At 36.8% G+C, this 25,324-nt stretch overlaps 1 protein-coding gene across 1 annotated transcript in view; it reads left to right on the forward strand.

The window, feature by feature from the left end:
• Positions 1-24,958, forward strand: part of LCA5 (lebercilin LCA5) — a 58,206-nt gene extending 33,248 nt beyond the window's left edge. The window contains exons 3-7 of the mRNA XM_047102249.1: positions 8,321-8,458; positions 17,501-17,597; positions 18,302-18,444; positions 20,571-20,703; positions 22,427-24,958. Coding sequence (XP_046958205.1) covers positions 8,321-8,458; positions 17,501-17,597; positions 18,302-18,444; positions 20,571-20,703; positions 22,427-23,298 — 1,383 coding nt within the window. The 3' untranslated portion in view covers positions 23,299-24,958. The remainder of the gene's footprint in view (positions 1-8,320; positions 8,459-17,500; positions 17,598-18,301; positions 18,445-20,570; positions 20,704-22,426) is intronic.
• The last annotated feature ends 366 nt before the right edge of the window (positions 24,959-25,324 follow it).

Below are 25,324 nucleotides of genomic sequence, written 5' to 3' on the forward strand. Positions count from 1 at the left end.
TTGTTTGTTCCTGATTCAGTTTTGGGAGATTGTGTGTTTGTAGCAATTTATCCATTTCTTTTAGGTGGTCCAATTTGCTGGCATATAATTTTTCGTACTGTTGTATTATAATCCTTTGTATTCTGTGGTGTCTGTTGTTACTTCTTTCATTTCTGATTTTACATATTTGGATCTTTTGTCTTATTCTGATGAAAGTTTTATCAATTCATTTTATGTTTTCAAAGAACTAGTTCTTGATTCATGGATCTGTGTTTTTTTTTAGTTTATTTTTTGTTTTGTTTTGTCTCTAGTCTCTATCTCATGTATTTCTATTCTGATCTTTATTATTTCTTTTCCTCTACTTTCCTGGCTTTCAGTTTTATTTGTTCTTTTTCTAGTTCCCTTAGGTGTAGGGTTAGATTGATTCTTTGAGATTTTTCTTGTTTCTTGAGATAGGCATTATCACTATAAATTTCCCTCTTTCATCTGGTTTTGTTGCATGCCAAAGATTTTGGAACATTGAAATTTCATTTTCATTTGTCTGCATATATTTTTTTATTTTCTCTTTGACTTTTTGGTCGACCCATTGGATGTTTTGTAGCATTTTGTTTATCCTTCATGTGTTTGTGCATTTTCCATTCTGTTCCTTAGATTAATGTTTAGTTTCATACTGTTGTGGTCGGAAAAGGATGCATGATAGGATTTCAGTCTTCTTAAATTTATTGAGAAATTGTTTTGTGGCTTAACATGTACTGTCCTGAAGAGTGTTCATTTATACTTGAAAAGAATGTGTACTCTGTTGTTTTGTATGGAATGTTTTATCTGTTATGTCCATCTGATCTATTGTATCATTCAGAGACATTATTTACCCTTTGATTTTCTGCCTGGATGATATCCATTGATGTAAGTGGGGTAATAAAATTACCTACTATTATTGTATTACTATCAATTTCTCCCTTAATGTCTTAATATTTCCTTCATATATTTAGATATTTACAATGTTTACATCCTTTTGTTGGAGTCACCCCTTTATTATTTACAATGTTTACATCCTTTTGTTGGAGTCACCCCTTTATTATTTATGTAATGCCCTTCTTTTGGCCTTATTATACTCTGTTTTAAATTCTATTTTGTCTGATAGAAGTATTGCCACCCCACTTTTTCTTTTGCTTCTCTTTGTATCATATCTTTTTTCAGTGCTTTCACTTTCAGTCCATATGTGTCTTTAGGAGTGAAGTGAGTCTCTTTTAGACAGCATATAGATGGATTCTGGTTTTTTATTCCTGCTTGCCCTCTCCCATATCATTTGAGTGGAGCATTTAGACCCTTTATATTTAAAGTAATCATCAATAGTTATGTACTTATTGCCATTTTATTAATTGTTTCTGGTTGTTTTGTTTGTTATCTTCTCTTCACTTTTTTCTTGTGATTGATATCTTTCTGTAATGTTATGCTTGGCTTTATTTTTTTGTGTATATTACAGGTTTTGGGTTTGTGTTACTATGAGGTTCATTTATAACATATTAAGTATATAGCAGTCTATATTAAGTTGATGGCCCCTTAAGTTTAAACACATTCTAAAAGAAATCTTTTTTTACCCCCTCTTCCATTTGTTATATTTTATACCCTTTTATTCATAATTTTTAATTTTACCTCGAATATAGATTTTTCTTTTCCACTTAAAGAAGTCCCTTTAAAATTTCCTTTAAGGCCAGTTTAGTGGTGACAAACTCCTTTAATTTTTGTTTGTCTGAAAAACTACTCTCTCCTTCTATTCTGAATGATATCCTTGCTCATTGGAGCATTTTTATTTGTCATTTTTTTCCTTTTAGCACTCTGAATATATCAGCCACTCCCTTATAGCCTTTAATGTTTCTGTTGAAAAATCAGCTGATAGCCTTATGGGGTTTCCCTCGTATGTAACTTTTGCTTCTCTCTTGCTGCCTTTAAAATTCTCTCTTTAATCTTTGACATTTAATTTTTATGTGTCTTGGTGTGAACCCCCTTGGGCTACCTTGTTTGGAACAATCTGTGCTCCTGAATTTGGATGTCTATTTCCTTACCCAGGTTCGGAAAACTTAGAGCTATTGTTTTTTCAAGTAAATTTTCTGCCCTTTTCACTGTTCTCCTTCTGGGAACCATATAATGCAAATGTCCACTTGGTGTTGTCCATGAGATCATGTAAGCTATACTAACTTTTTGAATGCATTTTTCTTTTTGTTCTTCAGCTTGGGTGCTTTCTGTAACCCTGTCTTTCAGATTGCTATTCCAGTCTTCTGTGTCTGCTAATCTATTGATTACACTAGAAGGAATTTTCATTTCTTTATGTATTACTCAACTCTGGTTCTAATTTATATTTTTTATCTCATTGTTGAAGTTCTCACTGCGTTCTTCCATTCTTCAGTCCAGTGTGGACATCTTTATGATCATTACTTTGAATTCTTTACTAGCTAAATGGGTTTATCTGTTTCATTTAGTCCTTTATCTGAGGTTTTTGTCTTGTTCTTTCATTTGTAGTATATTTCTGTGTCTCTTCATTTCCTTGACTTTGTTTCTGTCAATTAGGCAGAATAGCTACTTCTCTTAATTAAAGGAGTGGTCTTATATATGGTCACATCCTGTGTAGACTGTCTGTCCCTGGTACTTTAGGTTAGCTGGCTGAAGCTGTATCAGCATGGGCTGTGGTTCTTAGGACACTTGAGCTGGGCCTGCCCTAGGATGGCCAGAGCTGAAGTGGGTATAAGCCAGGTCAGTCCTGGGTCTCCCCATGTAGAGAGCACCCTGGAAGGATAGCCAAAGTTTTGTAGCTGCAAGCTGTGAGAATCCCAGGGCTTTCCTCACAGAGGGTGGCCTGGCATGATAGCTGAATCTGAAGTGGGTGCTAACTGGGGTGTTTTGGGACTCTCCCTGTGGGCCAGCCAGGAGATCCTCCTCAGGGGCACCCTGGTAGTGCGGCTGAAGCCAAGGTTGGGCACAGGTAAGTTTCAGCAGAAACTTTACAGGCCAGAAGGGAGTGGCACGATACATTCAAAGTACCGGGGTGTCAGCGTAGCTCAGTTGGTTAAGCATACAACTCTTCATTTCCACTCAGATCATGATCTCAGGGTTCATGAGAATGAGCCCCACCTCAGGCTGTGCACTGACAAGGCAGAGTCTTCTTGGGATTCTCTCTCTCCCCTTCCCCTGCTTGTACACACACTCTAGATAGATAGATAGATAAAACTTTTTTTTTTTTTTAAAGTGCTGAAAGGTTATCTGGCAAGGTTATCATTAAGGATTGAAGGAGAGGGAAAGAGTTTTCCAGACAAACAAAAGTTAAAGGAGTTCATTACCACTAAAATGCCCTTACAGGAAATGTTAAATTAAGTGGAAAAGAAAAGCCATAATTAGAAGAACATTATAAAAGGAAAAGATTTCATGAGTAAAAGCAAACACACAGCAAAGGGAATAGAGCAGATCACTTACGAAGCTGGTATGAAGATTGTAAGACAAAAATAGCAAAATTAATTTTAACTAAAATATTAGATAGGGATAAAATTAGATAAGGGGACACACAAAATAGAAAGATGTAAAATATGACAACATAAACATTAAACATGGAGGGAGGAATAAAAATGAAGTTCTTTTAGAATGTGTTTGAACCTAAGTGACCATCAACTTAAGACTGGTATATACTTAGCATGTTATAAAAAGAACCTTATGGTAACCACAAATCTGAAACCTATAATAGATATACAAAAAAATGAAGAAAAAGTAAGGGAAACAAAACACTAATAAAGGCAGTCATCCATCCAAAGGAAAGAGAGCAAAAGAAAAAAGAAACACAGAAGAACTACAAAAACAAGCAGAAGACAGTTAACAAAATGGCATAAGTATATATGTATTAATGATTACTTTGAATGTAAATGGCTTGAATGCTCAAAAGACATTGTGGTGGGGGTGGAGGGAGGGTTGGGAGGAATGGATAAAAAAAAACAAGACCCCTCTATATGCTGTCTACAAGAGAGTCAAGTCATATCTAAAGACAGACTGAAAGTGGAGAGAGGGAAAAAGATAATTCCATGCAAATGGAAGTGAATATGAAAAAACTGGGGTACCAATACTTAGACAAAATAGAATTTAAGACAGACTATGTTAAGAGACAAAGAAGGGCATTACGTAATAATATAGGGGTTAATCCAAGAAGAAGACACAACAATTGTCATTATCTATGCACCCATCATTGGAGCATATACTTATGGACATAAATGGAGAAATTGACAGTAAAGTAATAATAGGTGGGGATTTTAACACCCCACTTATATCAATGGATATATCATCTAGGCAGAAAATCAGTGCCTGCTGACACATTAGACCAGATGGACTTAACATTCCATCCAAAAACGGAATACACATTCAAGTACACATGAAACATTATTCAGGAAAGATCACATTATGCTACAAAACTAGTCTCAATAAATTTAAGAAGGTTGAATTCATGTCATGCATCCATTTCTAGCCACAATGGTATGAAGCTAGAAATCAATCACAACAAAAGAATATGAAAAAAACACAAACATGGAAGCTAAACAACATGCTATGAAACAACCAAGAGGTCAACAAAGAAATCAAAGAGGAAGTAAATATAGAGAGACAGCTTAACAATGTTCCAAAATCTTTGGGATGTAGCAAAAGCAGGTATAAGAGGGAAATGTATAGTGATAAAGGCCTACCTTACGAAACGAGGAAAATCTTAAATAAATAGTATACCTAAAAGAACTAGGAAAAGAAGAATAAACAAAGCCCAAAGCCAGTAAAAGGAAGAAAGTAATAAAGATCGGAGCAAAAATAAATGAAATAGAGACTTAAAGAAAAAATAGAAAAGATCAGTGAACCAAGACCTGGCTCTTTGAAAAAAAGAAGTAAATTTGATAAAGCTGTAGCCAGATACATCAAGAAAAAGAGGACCTAAATAAATAAAACCAGGAATGAAAGAGAAGTAACAACTGATACCACAAAAATACAAAGGATTTTAAGAGACTAGTATGAAAAATTATATGCCAACAAATTGGACAACCTAGGAGAAATGGATAAATTCCTAGAAACATACCATCTTCTAACACTGAATCAGGAAGACATAAAAAATCTGAATAGACTGATGACCAATAACAAAATTTAAAAACTCAACATACTGGGGCGCCTGGGTGGCTCGGTTGGTTGAGAGACCGACTTCAGCTCAGGTCATGATCTCATGGTTTGTGAGTTCGAGCCCTGGGTCGGGCTCTGTGCTGACTGCTCAGAGCCTGGAGCCTGCTTCTGATTCTGTGTCTCTCTCTACCCCTCCCCCACTCACGCTTGGTTTCTCTCACTCTCTCAAAAATAAAAAAGAAAAAAAGAATTAAAAAAAAAAAAACTCTCAACATACAAAAGCCAGGGCCAGATGAATTCACAGGTGAATTCTCACCAAACATTTGAAGAAAAGTTAATACCTATTTTTCTCAAACTTCCAAAAAATAGAAGAGGAAGGAAAGCTTCCAGATACATTCTACAAGGTCAGTATTACCTTGATATCAAAATAAGACAAAGACATTACAAGAAAAGAAAACTACAGGCCAGTATCCATCATGAATCTAGATGCAAAAATCCTCAATAAAATATTAGCAAACTGCATTCAACAAAATTTTTTAAAAAATTATTCACCATGATCAAGGATCATGGATTTATTCTAGGATACCAGGGCAATCCTGTATTCACAATTCAATCAACATGATACACCACTTTAAACAAAAGTGATGGATAAAAATCATATAGTCATGTCAACAGCTGCAGAAAAACGCATTTGATAAAATTCAACATCCATTCATAACAAAAACTCTCAAAGTGGGTGTAGAGGGAACATACCTCAATATAATAAAGAACATATATGACAAATCTACAGCTAAAATCATACTCAGTGGAGAGAAACAGAGCTTTAAGATCAGTAAAAAGACAAGATGGTCTTGTTCTTGCCACTTTTATGCAATATAGTACTAGAAGACCTAGGCACAGCAATTGGACAAAAAATGAAAGGCATTCAAACTGACAAGAAACAAGTTAAACTTGTCACTGTTTGCAGATGACATGGTACCATATGTAGAAAACATGACTCTACCAATAACTGTTAGAATAAATGAATTCAGTGAAGTTGCAGGATACAAAATTAATATGCAGAAGTTAGTTGTGTTTCTATACACTAATAATGAAGTAGCAGAAAGCAAAATTTAAAATTAACATAGGGGTGGAAAGAGAGAGGCAAACCATAAAACAGACTCTTGAGGGATGCTGGAGGGGAGTTGGGCAGGGGATGGGTTAAATAGGTAATAGGGACTAAGGGGGGCAGAAATAGATCTGTAAAGACAGAGATCAAACTGATGATCATTGCCAGAGGGGAGAGTGGTGATAAGATGGGCAAAATGAGTTAGTTGGAGGTACAGCCTTCCAGTGTGGAATAAATAAGTCACGGGAATAAAAAGTACTAAGAAGTACAGCATAGAGATTATAGTCAATGGTATTGTAATAGCATTGTAGAGTGAGATGTTAGCTCTAGTTGTGGTGAGCACATCATAAGGTAGAGAGTTGTGGAATCACTATGTTGTACACCTGAAACTAATGTAACATTGTGTGCCAACTATACTTCACTAAAAAATTAAAACTTAAAAAATGTCACCTTGCAGAAATACTTTTTTATATGTACTCTCCCCTACCTCTCTAGTTTTTGGAAACAGATTTTAGATATCCGGTTGTTTTATTCACAAATATTTCAGCTTGTATCTTTCTGAAATATAACGACCTTTAAAACAATGCCATCATCCAGTACCAAGAATGACATCTAAAAAATGAACAGCTTTAATATCTTCAAATATCTAGTTAGTATTCAAGTTCTCAATTGTTCTTTAGTTATTTAAAGACTTTAAACCATCCATGGGGTGTCTGGGTGGCTCAGTTGGTTGAGCATCTGACTTCGCCTGAGGTCATGATCTCACAGTTCGTGAGTTTGAGCCCCCCATCGGGCTCTGTGCTGATGCCTCAGAGCCTGGAGCCTGCTTCAGATTCTGTGTCTCCCTCTTTCTCTGCCCCTCCCCCGCTCATGCTCTGTCTCTCTCTCAAAAATAAACATTAAAAAAAAATTTAAAGACTTTAAGCCATCCCTAGGGACGAGAAGATCTACATATCTAACAGTACGGATAAAATCAGGGACTTTGAAATAAAAGGCATATGAAAAAAATACATACAATTAAAAAAAAAAAACAGCTGACAGACTGGAAAGAAAAAGTGTGGTAACAGAGTGGCGGGAGGTGTGTGCTTACCGCCTGATGCTTTGGCTGTGCCCATTGCCAGTAGGGGATCCTTGAGTTGTGGAGGGGGAGGTGTTTCCCAGAGGTTCGTGGATGATGTCTTGTCAGAATCATGGGGCCTCCAGCAGGAAACAGCATTCCTTCAGTTCTCTTTGCCTCCTTCCCTTTCCTTTCCCTCCCCACAGTCACTGTGGTCTCTCCTCAGAGAGAGTGAGTCCCGCCAGCTGCAGCACATGTGGCCAGGCAGATGACCACCTACCACCTTTACCTTCTGCCTCCTCTGCCAGAAGGTCATATGGGCCTGCCACCACCTCTGCCACCTATACCACCAGCCCTGGCTCCACAGCCTCCTCTGATGTATAGTTGAGCCACTTTCAGGCACAGAGATGGATGGCTCCCTCAGGTGTCCTGGTGTGCTGTGCGGAAGTCTTTTGGTTCAGTTATGGATACTTGCTTTGTGGATCCGATTAGCTGTAAATTGAAAGGTGGAGAAGAAAAGGAATGGCTCATACCACCATGATGTTGATGTCACTTAAAAGAAAATATTTTAACCTGAATCTTTTCACAGACTTTATGGAAAATGTTTGAAGACCATGGAAATGACTAGTATTTTTATCTAGAAATAATTTGCAAGGTAATTTCTGCACCTCGAATAGTGCCGTGTAATATTATGCAGCTGTATATATTTGCCTGAACTCTGATTCCCAAATAACCGTGTTTCTCATCATATCTTTGGCTGAATTTGCAACCAACATAAATGACTATTCATGTACGCTTCAGACAAATGCTTAAGAATTTATTTACAAGTCGTTGTAAAAAGCAAAAAAAGGACTACCAGGTTAAGGACCTTATTAAATTGTTGGTAGATCTGTTTGCCAGTTATTTTATGTTCATGAACACTAAGCGCAGCCTGATTTGTAGGTCTTGTATGGAACCACTGGAAACATTATTTCAGTGCTAAGTGCAGTGTTTTACTCTTCAGTTATTTTCGAGTATAATTTTTTTATATGTTTATATACACATCATAGGAACTATCCAAAAACCTTGAGCTGAGTACCAACAGTTTCCAGCGACAGTTGCTTGCTGAAAGGAAAAGGGCATATGAAGCTCAGGATGAAAATAAAGTTCTTCAAAAGGAGCTGCAACAACTGTATCACAAATTAAAAGTAAGTATTTAATTTAAATATATATATATATATATATTAGTTGAAAACACAATATTTTAGGAGGAGATCCAACCTGGTGGAGAAGTAGGGGGACTCAAAGTTCCCTCATCCCTCAAACACAGCAGTGTTGAGGCCAAAAGACTTGAATTCCAAGAGTCCGGGCTGCAGAATGACAAAACATCCTAGGGACCCACGGGGAAAACCTGGCGGGTCATAGTTGCATGATTGCAAACTGGGAGAGATAAAACAGGCCACATAGGCATGGATGGGAGAGCTCCCCTTCTGTGGAGAGACAAAGGGAAGAGAAAGAGAGTCTGAGGAAGCATAGGACTATATCTGGACAAGAGAAAAACCACAGACTGGGATGGAGAAAGATCCAAACTCTAACTGTAGGACTTCCTCTGGACTGGGGGCTGGCTGCCCAGTTTGCGCGTGTGGAGAGGACGGGAGCCAGCCCCTGGCTTGGTAACTAGTTCAGAGGCACAGTCCATGGTGGGAGAAAGCTATCCCCTCCCTGTATTGCTGTGGGAAGAAGGTATATAACCGTTTCAAAGGACAAAGATTGCCTGCACCCATCAGCCAGAGACCACTTATCGGTGGCATGGAGCAGTACTTCCCCAGAACTAGGGCATGCAGAGCAGAAGCCTTTAAGACGTCGGGATTTAAATCCCAGCAGAGTGCCAGGGAGGCATGAGAGTCGGCGGAGTGGGACAAACCGCGCATGTGGCACTGAGGTGGTGCAGAGCAGCACTTCCCCGGAACTGGGGTGCATGGAGCAGGACTGTTTAAAACGTCAGGATTTAAATCCCAACCAAGCGCCAGGTTGGCGCGGGAGTCAGCAGAGTGGGACAAACTGCCTCGTTCACGCCTGTGGCACTGCGAGGATGGCCTGAACGGAATGGTTTGGGACACCCAGTCCATGGAGGAGAGACTGGGATGTTGCCATTTTTCTCCCCATCACCAACAAGGGGGGCTTCAGGGAATGGACAATGGGCCCACAGTGTAGGCTTGACCTGCCTACGCCAAACCACACCCCTCTGCACCTGGTAACTTCGTATCTACTGGAGCAGGATTGACGCTGTGGAACCAGACAGCCCCTCCTCCAGACCAGCGCTTCAACCGGTTCCAAGGCACCCAGCGGTTTTGCATTTTCTGATTTAATTCTTAGACAATTCTTAGTACATATACAGATTCTTTTCTTCCTTTTCTCTTTCTTATTTCTTCCTCTAGTCTGGTTATTCTGGTTGTTGGTTTGTTTAAGCAGACATATTTAATCTATTCTCTTTATACCTGCGCCTCCTGGCAGGTATACCTCTTTATACCTCTTCCCCCCTCCTCCCCGCCCCCTCCCCCCCCCCCCCCAGATTAACCCATAGAGTTTCTCTGCTTGGTCAGTTTTTTTCTTTTTCCCTGCCCCTGTCATCTTTCTTTTTGTTTGGGATAAGGCCTCTTCCATCAAAAATGCCACCACCTTTTGTTTTGCTGTAGCTGGTGTTTTTTTTGGTTTTTTTGTTTTTCTGTTTTTTTGTTTGTTTGTTTGTTTTATTTTCCAGGGCTACTTGAATGAAAAAAAGCAAAGCACACCTGGTGGAGGATCCAAAACATCACTACGAGTAGGGAGATAAAGAACCAGAGTCACAACAACAGAGAGCAAGTAACACACTCCAAAATACACCTCCTGAAGGGCCAGGCCCTGGGCAATGTATGACCCCTCTTTAATATAGTAGTGCTCGTGGGTGCAGGACACATAACAAGCTTTTAAAACATAAGGGACAGAAAACTAGCCAAAATGACAAAACGGAAGAATTCTCCTCAAAAGAAATTCCAGGAAGAAATGACAGCTAAAGAATTGATCAAAACAAATATAAACAATATAACTAAACAAGAATTTAGAGTAATAGTCATAAGATTAGTTTATTTTGCACCTCATTTACGGCATTTTTTAATTCATCATGACTATTTTTTAGTTCCTTGATCTCTGCAGCAATGGATTCTCTGCTGTCTTCTAATCTTTTTTCAAGCCCAGCGATTAGAGGCAGTGACAGTGAGGATTGAAGAGGCAGAGGGGAGAATAAGTGAAATTGAAGATAAAATTATGGAAAAAAGATGAAGCTGAGAAAAAGAGAGATAAAAAAATTCTGGACCATGAGGGGAGAATCAGAGAACTAAATGATTCAATGAAATGGAATAATAACTGTATCATAGGAATTCCAGAAGAGACAAAGAGAGAAAGGGGAAGAAGGTGTACTTGAACAAATCATAGCTGAGAACTTCCCCAATCTGGGGAAGGAAACAGACATTGAAATCCAGGAAGTGCAGAGAACTCCCTTCAGACATGACTTGAATTGATCTTCTGCACAACATATAATGAAACTGGTAAAATACAAAGATAAAGAGGGAATTCTGAAAGAAGCTGGGGATGTGCGGGCCTTAACCTACAAGGGTAGACATATAAGGGTAGTAGCAGACCTATCTACTGAAACTTGGCAGGCCAGAAAGGAGTGGCAGGAAATTTTCAATGTGCTGAATAGGAAAAATATGCAGCCAAGAACCCTTTATCCAGCAAGCATGTCATTCAGAATAGGAGAGAGAAAGATTTTCCCAGACAAACAAAAACTGAAGGAATTCATCACCACTAAATCAGCCCTACAAGAGATCTTAAGAGGGACTCTGTGAGTGGAATGTTGCAAGGACCACAACGGGCCAGAGACCGCACTACAAGCATGAAACCTACAGATAACACAATGGCTCTAAATCCATATCTTTCAGTAATAACACTGAATGTGAATGGACTAAATATTGCAATCAAAAGACATAGGGTATTAGAATGGATTAAAAAGAAAACACCCATCTATTTGCTGTCTACAAGAGACCCATTTTAGGCCTGAGGACACCTTCAGATTGAAAGTGAGGGGATGGAGAACCATCTATCATGCTACTGGAAATCAAAAGAAAGCTGGAGTAGCTATACTTATATCAGACACACTAGATTTTCAACTAAAGGTTGTAACAAGAGATGAAGAATGGCATTATATCATAATTGGGGGTCTAATCATCAAGAAAACTAACAATTATAAATGTTTATGCACTGAATCTGGAAGCACCCAAATATATAAAACAATCACAAACATAAGCAATCTTATTGGTAAGAGTGTGGTAATTGCAGGGGACTTAATACTCCACTTACAACAGTGGACAGATCATCCAGACAGAATATCAATAAGAAACATGAATGATACACTGGACCAGATGGACTTGGCAGATACATTCAGAACTTTTCATCCTAAAGCAGCAGAATATACATTCCTCTAGAGTGCACATGGAACATTCTCCAAGATAGATGACATACTGGGTTACAAAACAGCCCTCAATAAATACAAAAGAATTGAGATCATACCATGCACATTTTCATTTTTTTTTTCAATGTATGAAATTTATTGTCAAATTGGTTTCCATACAACAGCCAGTACTCATCCCAAAAGGTGCCCTCCTCAATACCCATCACCCACCCTCCCCTCCCTCCCACCCCCCATCAACTCTCAGTTTGTTCTCAGTTTTTAACAGTCTCTTATGCTTTGGCTCTCTCCCACTCTAACCTCTTTTTTTTTTTTTTCCCCTTCCCCTCCCCCATGGGTTTCTGTTAAGTTTCTCAAGATCCACATAAGAGTGAAACCATATGGTATCTGTCTTTCTCTGTATGGCTTATTTCACTTAGCATCACACTCTCCAGTTCCATCCACATTGCTACAAAAGGCCATGCACATTTTCAGATCACAATGCTATGAAACTTGAAATTAACCACAGGAAAAAGTTTAGAAAGCCTCCAAATGCATGGAGGTTAAAGAACATCCTACTAAAGAATGAATGGGTCAACCAGGCAATTAAAGGTGACACTAAAAAATATATGGAAACAAATGAAAATGAAAACACAACAATTCAAACCCTTTGGGATGCAGCAAAGGCAGTCCTAAGAGGAAAATACATTGCAATCCAGGCCTATCTCAAGAAACAAGAAAAATTCCAAATACAAAATCTAACAGCACACCTGAAGGAACTAGAAGCAGAACAACAAAGAAACCCCAAGGCCAGCAGAAGAAGAGAAATAATAAAGATTAGAGCAGAAATAAACAATATAGAATCCAAAAAAACAGTAGAACAGATCAGTGAAACTAAGAGCTGGTTTTTTTGGAAATCAAACAAACAAACAAAACAAAATTAATAACTCCCTAACTAGACTTCTCAAAAAGAAAAGAGAGAGGACCCAAATAGATAAGATCATGAAGGAAAATGGATTTATCACAACCATCCCTCAGAAATACAATTAATTATCAGAGAATACTATGAAAAATTATATGCCAACAAACTGGACAACCTGGAAGAAATGGACAAATTCCTAGACACCCACACACTACCAAAACTCAAACGGGAAGAAATAGAAAATTTGAACAGGCCCGTAACTAGTGAAGAAATTGGATCAGTTATCAAAAATCTCCCAACAAATAAGAGTCCTGGGCCAGATGGCTTCCCAGGGGAATTCTACCAGATATTTAAAACAGAATAAATACCTATCCTTCTCAAGCTGTTCCAAAAAATGGAAATGGAAGGAAAACTTCCAGACTCATTCTATGAAGCCAGCATTACCTTGGTTCCAAACCACACCCCACAAAAAAGAATTATAGGCCAATATCTCTTATGAACATGGATGCAGAAATTCTCAACAAGATACTAGCAAATCGAATTCAACAGCATATAAAAAGAATTATTCACCATGATCAAGTGAGATTCATTCTTGGGGTGTAGGGCTGGTTCAGTATTTGCAAGTCAATCAATGTGATACATCACATTAATAAAAGAAAGGATAAGAACCATATGATCCTGTCAATAGATGCAGAAAAAGCATTTGACAAAATACAGCATCCTTTCTTAATAAAAACCCTCAAGAAAGTTGGGAAAGAAGGAACGTACCTAAACATTATAAAAGCCATATATGCAAAGCCCACAGCTAATATAATCCTCAATGGGGAACAACTGAGAGCTTCTCCCTAAGATCAGGAACATGACAGGGATGTCCACTCTCACCACTCCTGTTTACCAAGTGTTGGAAGTCCTAGCGAAAGCAATCATACAACAAAAGGAAATAAAAGGCATCAAAGTTGGCAAAGAAGAAGTCAAACTTTCACTTTTTGCAGACGACATGATACTCTACGTGGAAAACCTGAAAGACTCCACAAAAAGGCTGCTAGAACTGATCCATGAATTCAGCAAAGTTGCAGGGTACAAAATCAATGTACAGAAATCAGTTGCATTTTTATACACCAATAATGAAGCAACAGAAAGAGAAATCAAGAAATTGATCCCATTTACAATTGCACCAAGAACCATAAAACACCTAGGAATAAACCTAACCAAATATATAAAAGATCTGTATGCTGAAAACTATAGAAAGCTTATGAAAGAAATTGAAGAAGACACAAAGAAATGGAAAAACATTCCATGCTCATGGATTGGAAGAATGAATATTATTAAAACGTTAATACTACCCAAAGCAATCTACACATTCAATGCAATCCCAACCAAAATCGCACCAGCATTCTTCTCAAAGCTAGAACAAACAATCCTAAAATTTGTATGGAACCACAAAAGACCCCGAATAGCCAAAGGAATTTTGAAGAAGAAGACCAAAGCAGGAGGCATCACAATCCCAGACTTTAGTCTCTACTACAAAGCTGTAATCATCAAGACAGTATGATATTGGCACAAAAACAGACACATAGACCAGTAGAATAGAATAGAGACTCCAGAATTGGACCCACAAAAGTATGGCCAACTAATCTTTGACAAAGCAGGAAAGAATACTCAATGGAAAAAAGACAGTCTCTTTAACAAATGGTGCTGGGAGAACTGGACAGCAACATGCAAAGAATGGAACTGGTACACCATACACAAGAATAATCTCAAAATGGATGAAAGACCGAAATGTGAGACAGGAAACCATCAAAACCCTAGAGGAGAAAGCCGGCAACAACGTCTTTGACCTCAACTGCAGCAATTCTTGCTTGATACATCTCCAAAGGCAAGGGAATTAAAAGCAAAAATGAACTGTTGGGACCTCATCAAGATAAATAGCTTCTGCACTGCAGTGGAAACAATCAGAAAACTAAAAGGCAACTGACAGAATGGGAAAAGGTATTTGCAAATGACATATCGGACAAAGGGCTAGTATCCAAAATCTATAAAGAACTTATGAAACTCAACACCTGAAAAACAAACAGTCCAGTGAAGAAATGGGCAGAAGACATTAATAGGCACTTTTCAAAGATGACATCCAGATGGCTAACAGACATGAAAAAAATGTTCAACATCACTCATCATTAGGGAAATACAAATCAAAGCCACACTGAGATACTACCTCACACCGGTCAGAGTGGTTAAAATTAACAACTCAGGAAACAACACATGCTGGCGAGGTTGTGGAGAAAAGGGAACCCTCTTGCACTGTTGGGAATGCAAACTGGTGCAGCCACTCAGGAAAACAGTGTGGAGGTTCCTCAAAAAATTAACAATAGAACTGCCCTATGACCGAGCAATAGCACCACTAGGAATTTATCCAAAGGATACAGTTCGTAGGAGTGCTAATTCATAGGGGCTGTTTATAGCAGCACTTTCAACACTAGCCAAATTATGGAAAGAGCCTAAATGTCCATTAACTGACAAATGGATAAAGAAGACGTGGTTTATATATACAATGGAATACTACTTGGCAATGAGAAAGAATGAAATCATCCCATTTGCAGCAACATGGATGGAACTAGAAGGTATTATGCTCCGTGAAGTAAGTCAGAGAAAGACAGATATATGTTTTCACTCATATGTGGATCTTGAGAAGCTTAATAGAAGATCAAGGGGGAAGGGAAGGGGAAAAAAAATAGTTACAGTTAGAGGGGGAGGAAGGCAAACCATTAGAGACTCGTAAATACAGAGAACAATCTGAGGGTTGATGAGGTGTAGGGGAGAGGAGAAAATGGGTGATGGGCATTGAGAAGGGCACTCCTTGGGATGAGCACCGGGTGTTATATGTAAGCGATAAACTACGGGAATCTACCCTGAAAACCAAGAGCACACTTTACCCACTGTATGTTAGCCAGTTTGACAATAAATTATATTTAAAAAAAAACACAAAAAACCTAAACATTTTAAAACACTTACTCATATTTGTGGGGGCCAGGGTGGCTCAGCCGACTTCAGCTCAGGACATGATCTCACAGTTTGTGGGTTTAGGCCTGCATTGGGCTTTCTGCTGTCAGCACAGAGCCTGCTTGGAATCCTGTTTCCCCTCTCTCTGCCCTTGCCCCGCTTGTGCATGTGCTCTCTCTCTCTCAAAAATAAGTAAAACGTTAAAAAAAAAAACTTTAAAAAAATTTTTAAAACATTTACTCATATTTGTAAGTTGGTACTATGTAATTTACACCAGGGTGCCTGGGTAGCTCAGTCAGTTGAACGTTCAACTCTTAATTTCAGCTCAGGTCATGATCTCATGGTTCATGGGATTGAGCCCCACCTCGGGATCTGGGCTCTGTACCCTGCTAGGGATTCTCTCTCTCTCTCTCTCTCTCTCCCTCTCTCTCTCTCATGTTGCCCCTACTCCATGCATGCATGTACAGGCACCTGCATGTTGTCTGTCAAAATAAATGAAAAAATTTTCTAAAGGAGTTACTTAATTTATCATATATATTGGTTGAAAACTCAACATTTTATTTTTTTAACTTTTTTTAATGTTTATTTATTATTGAGAGATAGAGACAGACTGTGAGCAGGGGAGGGGCAGAGAGAGAGGGAGACACAGAATCTGAAGCAGGCTCCAGGCTCTGAGCTGTCAACACTGAGCCTGACGCGGGGCTCGAACTCACAAACCAAGAGATCATGACCTGAGCTGAAGTCAGATGGTTGAGCCACCGAGGCGTCCCTAAAAAGTCAACATTTTAAAGCATATTTGTAAGTTGGTACATTGTGATTTACAAAATTCTAATATTCTCTTTGGTACTTTTAAAGAAAAGTTTTGGTAATATAGTCACTATAACACATGCCAAAACTGAGAACATTGAATCCTAATAGGAATGATATAACTGAAATAAGTTATGAAATCCTAAAAGGAAATTATGGGAACTTGAGTTTTTCCCTGTTGCATGGTTGAATAATCCAATGTTCTTCCTCAGATAACCCCATGATTATTTTAAAAGTTGTTTCAAGTAATGCCCTTCATTTTCACAGTGTTGAGAGGAAGCATTCACATTATTTAATTTTGTTAAAGGTGTTCTTAATTCTATCCAGAGGTCATTGATGGCTGGAAATTTTGTGCAAAATTGAATGTTTATTCATTATCTTACATAGAATTTTCATTTTGTTAATCAAATTCTCAGACCCATAGTCCCAAAATGATAAAGAATAGTGTGTTTTAAAAAAACGTCTAGTTTTGGGGGTGGCTCAGTCAGTTAAGCATCCAACTTCAGCTCAGGGCTCCAGCCCTGCATTGGGTTCTGTGCTGACAGCTCGGAGCCTGGAGCCTGCTTCTATTCTATGTCTCCCTCTCTCTCTGCCCCTCCCCCACTCGTGCTCTGTCTCTCAAAAATAAATAAACATTGAAAAAAAATTTTTTAAACCTCTAATTTTTAACTAATTCAAAACCCACATTTGAAAGATGCTAACAAAATTATTTTGGTCTCTGTTACTAGTCTGAAAGACAGTTTAAGATAGTTACTAGCTCCATCAGGTAGGAGTGGGTAGAAAATGAATTTTGCCTTATTTATGCTCATTTATTTTGATTGCCCGTACATATTGCACTTTTTAGGGAGAACCATTTCTCTGCCCTAACCTAGATGTTCTAGAGACATGCCTTTCTATAGTTTGGTAGGTAAGAAGGGAAATTGAACTAGGTATAATATATTCCAGTTTGGTGAGGAAAATACCAGTTGATGAGGTGAGAATTTTTGTTTTATTTTACACTGATACTCTACATCCTTAATTGTATTATGGGTTTCTTTTCAGGAAAAGGAGAGAGAACTGGATATAAAAAACATATATTCTAATCGTCTGCCAAAGTCTTCTCCAAAGAAAGAAAAAGAACTTAGATCAAGAAAAAATGGTATAGTGGCTATTACTGTTGAAAAACATATTGTAGTTGTCACTTATTAATAGTAAAATCAAATAATTCTGAAGTAGAAGGCAGGCAAAGGGGAAAAAACTTCTTTGAAGTAAACTTAAATTTCCTCGTAGCTAATTTTCAGAAATCTTGTCAACTTTCTGTTTTTCCTGAGGTCATTAAATTATGTTTTACATAATTTTTAATTTTTTTCTTATAATTATTTTTGAAACTTATGAAAATATGTAAGAATATTCTGAGCGGAGATTGATTATATTACAATGAACCTTTATTATGCATCACTTAGCTTTAATAGTTACATATTTTACTAATTTTACTTCATCTATTTTTTTCTACTTCTAGAGTATTTCAAAGTAAATCCTAGCAGTCATTTCACTCATAAGTACTTCGGCATTATGAATTTTTTTTTGCTTTTTTTTAAACAAAAGTATAAATTTTCCTTTTTTGAATTGCAGAAAGTTAAAAACAAATTTTGTAAAAGCTTAATAGGGTTTACCTGTTTAAATTGTTCTCGAGTCACAGAATTGCCAGTTAACCCTAGAAACAAAAATAGTAATAGTGGGTAGGCACAGAGCTGAGCAAAACATGCATTATCTCGTGTAGATGGTGAACATATAGCAGTTAAATTCCATGTCTTAGCACTGTTCAATATGATTAGAAAAATTCTTTTGTAATTTTCATGGTAGCTGCATGCCAAAGTGATTTTATAGACCAGTGTACAAAAGGAGTACAAACCAGTGACGACTTCGAGCTGGAAGAATTTCCTATAACACCACAAACAGTTATGTGTTATGAAAACAAATGGGAAGAACCTGAACGTCTTACTTTGGTGAGTTTAGAAACATGATTAGGTACTAAACTCTAGGTTTGAAGTTACTCCAAAAAACATAGTATCAAGTGTTTTAAAAGTTAGCAATGAAGCTAGTGCCATAACTGAAAATATGCAAGTAGCCTTTTCAAAAGAGGTAACACCTATGTATTTTATTAAATCCCTTTGGATCAACTCTTAGTTCTCATTGCATCTTTCAGATGCTTCAGGAAGGTTAGTTGTATCTTCTGGATTGGAGATAGCAGTTTCTTACCTTTTATGTAATCTAATAATAATAAGAAGAATCAGATACCTAATAATCAGATATCTAATAATCAGATAATCTAAAAATCCTCCTTGCCCTTATGTTTAATAGTAAATTATAGTACTTTTCAAATGATTTTTTACAATTAGTCAACATATTTTTTTGGCCTTATTATATGAGAATTTTATAGATTAATTGAATGTTGAGCAAAGTCTTTGCAGTTCAATCTGACTTTATATAACTAACCATTTAAATTAAAGTGAAATTCAGGGGAGTCTGTATTGGACCTTCATCGAAAAGGACTTTTATACTGAATACCAAAAGGTTCTTTTCTCTAAGAGAGTTCTATATTTTGTGTTTACAATTTAAATCCCAAAGAAAATAATATACCAGGGATCCAGCATATTTCACATATTCCTATGTTTTTGTGCCCTGTAAGTTTCCCAGTGACCCTGAGCTCTTTTCTTGTGGTAATACCAGACAGGATGGTCTGATTTGATTCTTGGGCTGTATGTGCTAAGTGTCTTTCTTCCTATATTTTCACTGTCATTGAAACTAGATCATGTTTTCTTTTTGAAAAGGGTAAAGTGTGGAATAGAAACTCATTCTTAACTTTAAAAGGATTAAAAAATAGTCTTTGTTAAGATTCAGCATGAACAGTAGCAACCTGATATGGTGAAAAGAGTACAGCCTTGGAGTTAGCACTGTTTTTTAATTAAATTCTGGTTCTAACATTTTAGTTGGGACTTCCTGGAGCCTCAGTTTCCTAGTGTATAAAAGAGGGATGGGCTACCCATCAGGGTTGTGGTAATAACTAATCACAGAGTTTATAAGGCTCTTAAGACTTCCTGCCACTTTAAAGGGTCTTAGCAAATGGGAATGTTATTAAAGTACAGACCAATAAGTTCCTGTTGGAAAGAGACCCCAAATACAGTGGCTCAAACAAGATGCAGATTTTCTTTTTTATATAATAGATTGAAGGTCAGTGTGTAGTCCAGGATAGGTAGATAGGTTTATTCCTTGGCAGTCATCCTTTGTCTTAATGTTCTTCCATCTTAAAGAGTGTAGTCCTCCTCTGTATGGTTGGAATTGGCTCACCACCCTTGTGAGGAGGAGGAACAAAGTGGAGGGCAAGCAGCTTTTGTTTTTATAAATGTGATCGGAAGTTGCATCTGTACTTTCACTCACATCCCTTTGGTCCGTTTAGCTCCAAGGGAGGTTAGCAAATGTAGTCTCTACTTGAGCAGTCCTATGCCCTGCTAAAACTCTCAGGGATTCTGTAACTAAAAAGAAGAGGAAAATTGATACTAGGGACAATTCTCTGCTATACTTTGTAATAGGTATTTTACTTTTATTCAGAAAAATTACACACACATGTTAAAGGGACCATAAGGAACAAGTAATTTTGGGTTTACATTTTATTTATTTAAATATTTATTATAAAATTTATAGTATAAACTTGAAAAATTCAGTGCAGTTGTTACTGCCTGTATTATAGCTCAGCACCTTCTCCCATGGCCTCTCCGTACGTTGTTAATAGCCTTTTCTGGTTAACTGAATTAATCGGATTTTGCTGTGAAAATGTACAAAGCAAGGATACTTCTGAAACATATCTCTTCAGAATTGTTTGTAGAGTATTGGCTTTAATTTTATTGGTTCTGATATGTCTTCTACTTTTTAGAAAAATTTGAACTAAAATAATCTTATGTGCCTTTGAAGTATCTTTCAGAGGGTGGTAACTTGTGATTTACTGCTTTATTAAATTAAAATTTAGTTTCTAACTTGGTGTCATACTTAATGGGAGATAAATCTATGATATTTAAATAGCTTTTTCTCCCTTTTAACTTGTGAGCTTGCATTTAAAAAAATATATATGTAATAGGACCTGGAATTGCAAGAAAGAGGTGAGCATGAAGAAGCAGGGATGCTAAACCCAATTGTGAAAAGAGAAGAAAAATTTGTGAAAGATCAAGGATTCCGTGTTGTAAAACAGGAGGTTGAGAAGCCGGAGGATGGTAAGAAAAGAATTTGTTTAATCAAGAGATGAATCAGCATCTTTTGGTAAAGAAAGGGTTAGCATCCCTTAATATTGTCATATTTTCCAGCTGCACAGTGAATTGGTTATACAGAATAAGAAAAGGTTGATACAGTGTTGGGGGATGGTCTTTTAGGAATCAAACATTTCAATACAGTTTTTAAGGAAGGGAAAAAATGACTTAAGTTGCTATTTAGGGTTAGGTAATAAGGACAGTTACCTTCAGAAAGTTCGGATGAAGTAGAATTCCAATGAAAGGGAAAATTTTTGTGTATAAATTAACTAAAACTTGATGAAGAGATAATCAAAGACAATACACTTTATTGGCTTGGCCGTCAGACTGGCCAAAACATGAAGATCAATGAATTATGAGGCCCCGAATATATTCCTGTAAGTTTTCTTTGGTTTCAGTATGTAAAACAAATCTTTAATGTATTCAACCATTAGTATGGAAGTTTAGGGAACCAACTCATACAGTTTCAGATATTGAAAATGAAGTTCAGAAATAAATTCATTTCCATCTGGATAAAATATCTTAAATGCATAGGTGAGAGGGATCCTGGACTTTAATCCTCTGCATATATTTCATTAGTCTTACAGAGAAATCCTTTTTTTTCCCCTTAAAGTTAATGGAACATAAAACTGTCACCTAACTATTGCTTCAGTTACTGTATATATGTGTGTTTCTAGTGTCTGTTTAGAGCAATGTAACAGGTAAATTAGAAAATCTATTCCTGTTGGCTAATGCACAAAGGGAGATGCTTCCACATGTTAAAATATAGAATAGAAAATTAGGTAGTATGTCCGTTGTGTCTAGGTACTGAGAAAAGGAATAAAGTAACAGAAGACTGGCCCTTTCTTTCCATCTTACTGATTTTTTTTTTTTTTCTGGAGTTTGTATAGAATGGTCTCTAACATCAGTGAAAATGTTCTAAAGCTTCTAAAGCTTCTAAAAGTTGTATATCTCATGCCCATACCTTAAAATACTTCCATGTGTATTGTTCCCAAATAAGGACATTTTCTTACATCATTCCAGTATAGTTTTCAACTTCAGAAAATTTAACTTTGATACAACACATTTCTCTAATCTGCCGTCCATATTACAGTTTTGTCAGTTGACATAGTATTGTCCTTAATAGCATTTTCTTCTCCATGATACGATCATGAATTGCATTTATTCTCCTATCTCTTCAGCCTTCTCTAAATATTTTGTGAGATTAACATTTTTGATGAATAAAGACCCATTTTTTAAAAATTCCTCATTTGAGGTTTATCTGAAGTTTTCTCTTAGATTCAACTTAATGTATCTTCAGTAAGAATACTATATACATGATGTTGTGTCCTTCTCATGGTATGACATCTAGAGTTTCAGTTTAATTTTAAAATAAACTCACCCCATCCATCTATCACTCTCTATTCAGTGTACCACACTATATTAGGTATAAAAAATAGAGACCCTTCTTCCCTATCTCTAAACTGAAGAACAAAATTCTTTCTATAAATGTGAATTTTAAATGCAGTACACATTAAGTATATTCTTTTTGAATTCCAGACTATCAAGTATAGCAATGAAATTTACAGTGTTCATCTTCACTGTGCTGATAACTAAGTTAGATAGACTGTTTTGTAAAAGATGAGAATTGAGTTTTCCTAAAGATATTGACTCCTATAAAATCTCATTTTTTTAATTTGATTTCATGCAGAGTGGGAAAGAGAAGAACTTGCTAAAAAGGAAAAAGACAAGGTATCTTTGCTGGAGAGAGAAGAAAAGCCCGCATTGGAAACTGGAAGATACCAAATGGAAATGTACCAAATTCAAAACCTTGGTAAATTAGAAGAAGAGGAAGAAGAAAGGCTGAAGAGAGAAATGCTACTTGCTAAACTGAATGAAATCAACAGAGAACTTCAAGATTCTCGGAATCTAAAATGCCCTCCTCTGCCATTGCCACCTGATTTGGAATCAAAACTGCACTTCCCAGAGAGAAGCCCCAAAACATCCATGTTCTGTGAATCCTCAGAGAGAGTGTTTAATGGGCATCATTTGCAAGACATCAGCCACTTTGCTACAAAAGGAGAGGGTCAGAATCCAGGAAGTATTAGAAGCCCAGCCTCTCCAAATGAGCTTGCATTTGGCAGCTATGTGCCTTCATTTGCAAAAAACACATTTGCAAAAACGTCAAATCCATTTAGCCAGAAGAGTGGCCTTTTGGATCTCCAAAGAAACAGTATAGAGAAACTTGGTAAAGACAGTGTAGATTTAATTACAAGAAAAGAGAAAAAAGCTCATCTGATGGAACAGTTATTTGGTGCCAGTGGCAGCAGCAGCACCGTTTCCTCTAAAAGCAGTGACCCAAATTCTCTGGCTGCCGGCAAAGGAGACTTTGACTCTCTCAGTTTTCCCCCTGGGGATAAGAGCAGTAGGGATAGAGAACGTGATGAAAATGACGACTTTTTCCTCAACGAAGGAAGAAGTTTTAATCTAAATAGACACCGATTGAAACATGCAAACAGTAAACCAGCAGTAAAAGTAGTTGAATCTGTAGAAGATGAAATTGAAGAGGTAGTCCTGAGATGACTGATGACAGTATATACTTTTTCCAATTGTAAATATTAAAATATTTTAATACAATATTTATTATACACATTTAGAATTTTTAATATGAAAAGTCCTTATTAAGGAATGATTTTTAATAGAGAAACACAGTGTAAATGAAAAGTAGATCATATCATGCCACATAGCTAGTTTGCCAAGAATGAAGGAGACTTTTGAATGAAACCAAAAATAGAGATGTATCTTACTTGGTTTTGACTTTTTATTTACAAATAGTTTTACCTTTTAATCAGATCTATAGGAAGTTTTACTCCATTGGAGTTCATATTTATTTCCTATTTTTATCCCTATTTGTTTACTTATTTTTGGTCATATCCTTACTGACCTAAATATAGTCTTCCTCCTGAAAGTTGAGTGGAAATTAAGGGTGAGAGGCTCTGGGTTAGGAAGCATAGCTCCCAGATGGTGGAGAGCTGGTGCTACTTAGCAGCCCTGTGCTCCGTGGGCAGGACAGGGGTCCCTTTCTAACAGGGCAAAGCTGAGCTACTCTTAAGTGGGAGCAGTGACAACACAGGGGCTGCATTTATGAGCTGCATTAAATCACTTACCTACGACTGTGCTAACATATTAAATTCAGAAGACATTTGTCTGTTTGCATGGATAATTCCCCTATCATGGCTCCCGGAGGCTTGGGTATCCTCTCCTTGTTCTCCTACACTCTTTGTATCACAGTGACTGGGTTTGAGATTTCATACCCAAAGAGATTTCATCCTAATATAGAAACTCAATTATGTTTCCAGAGTATGTAACTTGGAAATTCTAGTATATATTTTAAGGTTTGAACTTATGTCAAAACCAACAATAGACAATGAGAGTGTAATACTGTTGGACTTGTAGGACTAATTATAAAGCAATCTTGGGTTAAAAATGTTTTAGAGATGAGCTTCTGCCTTGCTAAGTAGGGCGGATGTTTTTCTGTTGAAATGCATTGGTCTTCTTTTGCTCTTTGTAGCTCACTTCATCTGAAGAGGAGTTGATGACCTTGGACTGCTGGGTATGATTGGTCTTTAAGAAGCAGTAATATACCACCAACCATGGAGAAAACACTATTAAAATGAAGAGTGGTGGAAATAGTGTGTCAGGGGAAGCATAAAAAAATGTAGATTGACACTTATTCTAAAGTGAGCTTTTTTTCCTTCAAAAATTTCAAAAATTTAGTATGTATTTGCTAATGGTATGATTTCTGATGCCAAGTATATATACTGATAGATGAGGGGACCAGAGTTACTGTTTTACCTTGAGTTCTTATGAATGCTGATTATTGAATATAATTTCATAACTATTTGGCAAGACTTACCTGGATAGGTCTCTAATGAAAAGATAGGCTATCTGTCATCTTCTAAATTGTGTTACTGTCATTGATTGGGAACAATCTCCCAGAAGTGCTAAACTACATTAAATTTTTTTTTTTAGTAAAGAGGTTTGATGTCTGATTAAAAAAAAGCTTGTTGCAAATCATTCTAATATATGTAAACCACATTATCATAATTCAGTTCTTGATAAAATATTATGTAATGTTAATTTTGTTCATAGCTGCTAATTTTTCTGCCAAAAGTATTCTGATTTTTAGGTTGTTTTAAGAGGCTTTTTAAAAGCCTTTTAGTAAAGTTTTATATTGAGATCATTTAATTAGTCTCTTGCTTTTTTTTCTACATAATGTTTTCTAGTCTCTTTCACAAGATATAACAAGACAGGGTTTTTAAAATTAAACCTAAAATTAAGTTACAGACTTAGAAGTATTATGGTGTTAGGCATTAGAATTGGAGATTAAAATGCACACAACAGGTTTTTTTTTTTTTTTATGAACAAACCTCAGAGTAAATCGTTTTTTTTCTAAATGTCAAGATAAATTTGTTATTTGTACTCAGAACTCTTAACTCACGATGGCTGTTTGATACCTTAAGTCACTCAAGAAATTCATGGTAGAAACAGGACCAGCAGTGTTAAATTTTACTTCTTTACTCACCTTTTTCCCCCGTCCAGTATTTTT

Source organism: Lynx rufus, unplaced genomic scaffold (assembly GCF_022079265.1).
Source record: "Lynx rufus isolate CCGP_SWC_20201006 ecotype Redwood Valley unplaced genomic scaffold, mLynRuf1.p SCAF_6, whole genome shotgun sequence".
NCBI lineage: Eukaryota > Metazoa > Chordata > Mammalia > Carnivora > Felidae > Lynx > Lynx rufus.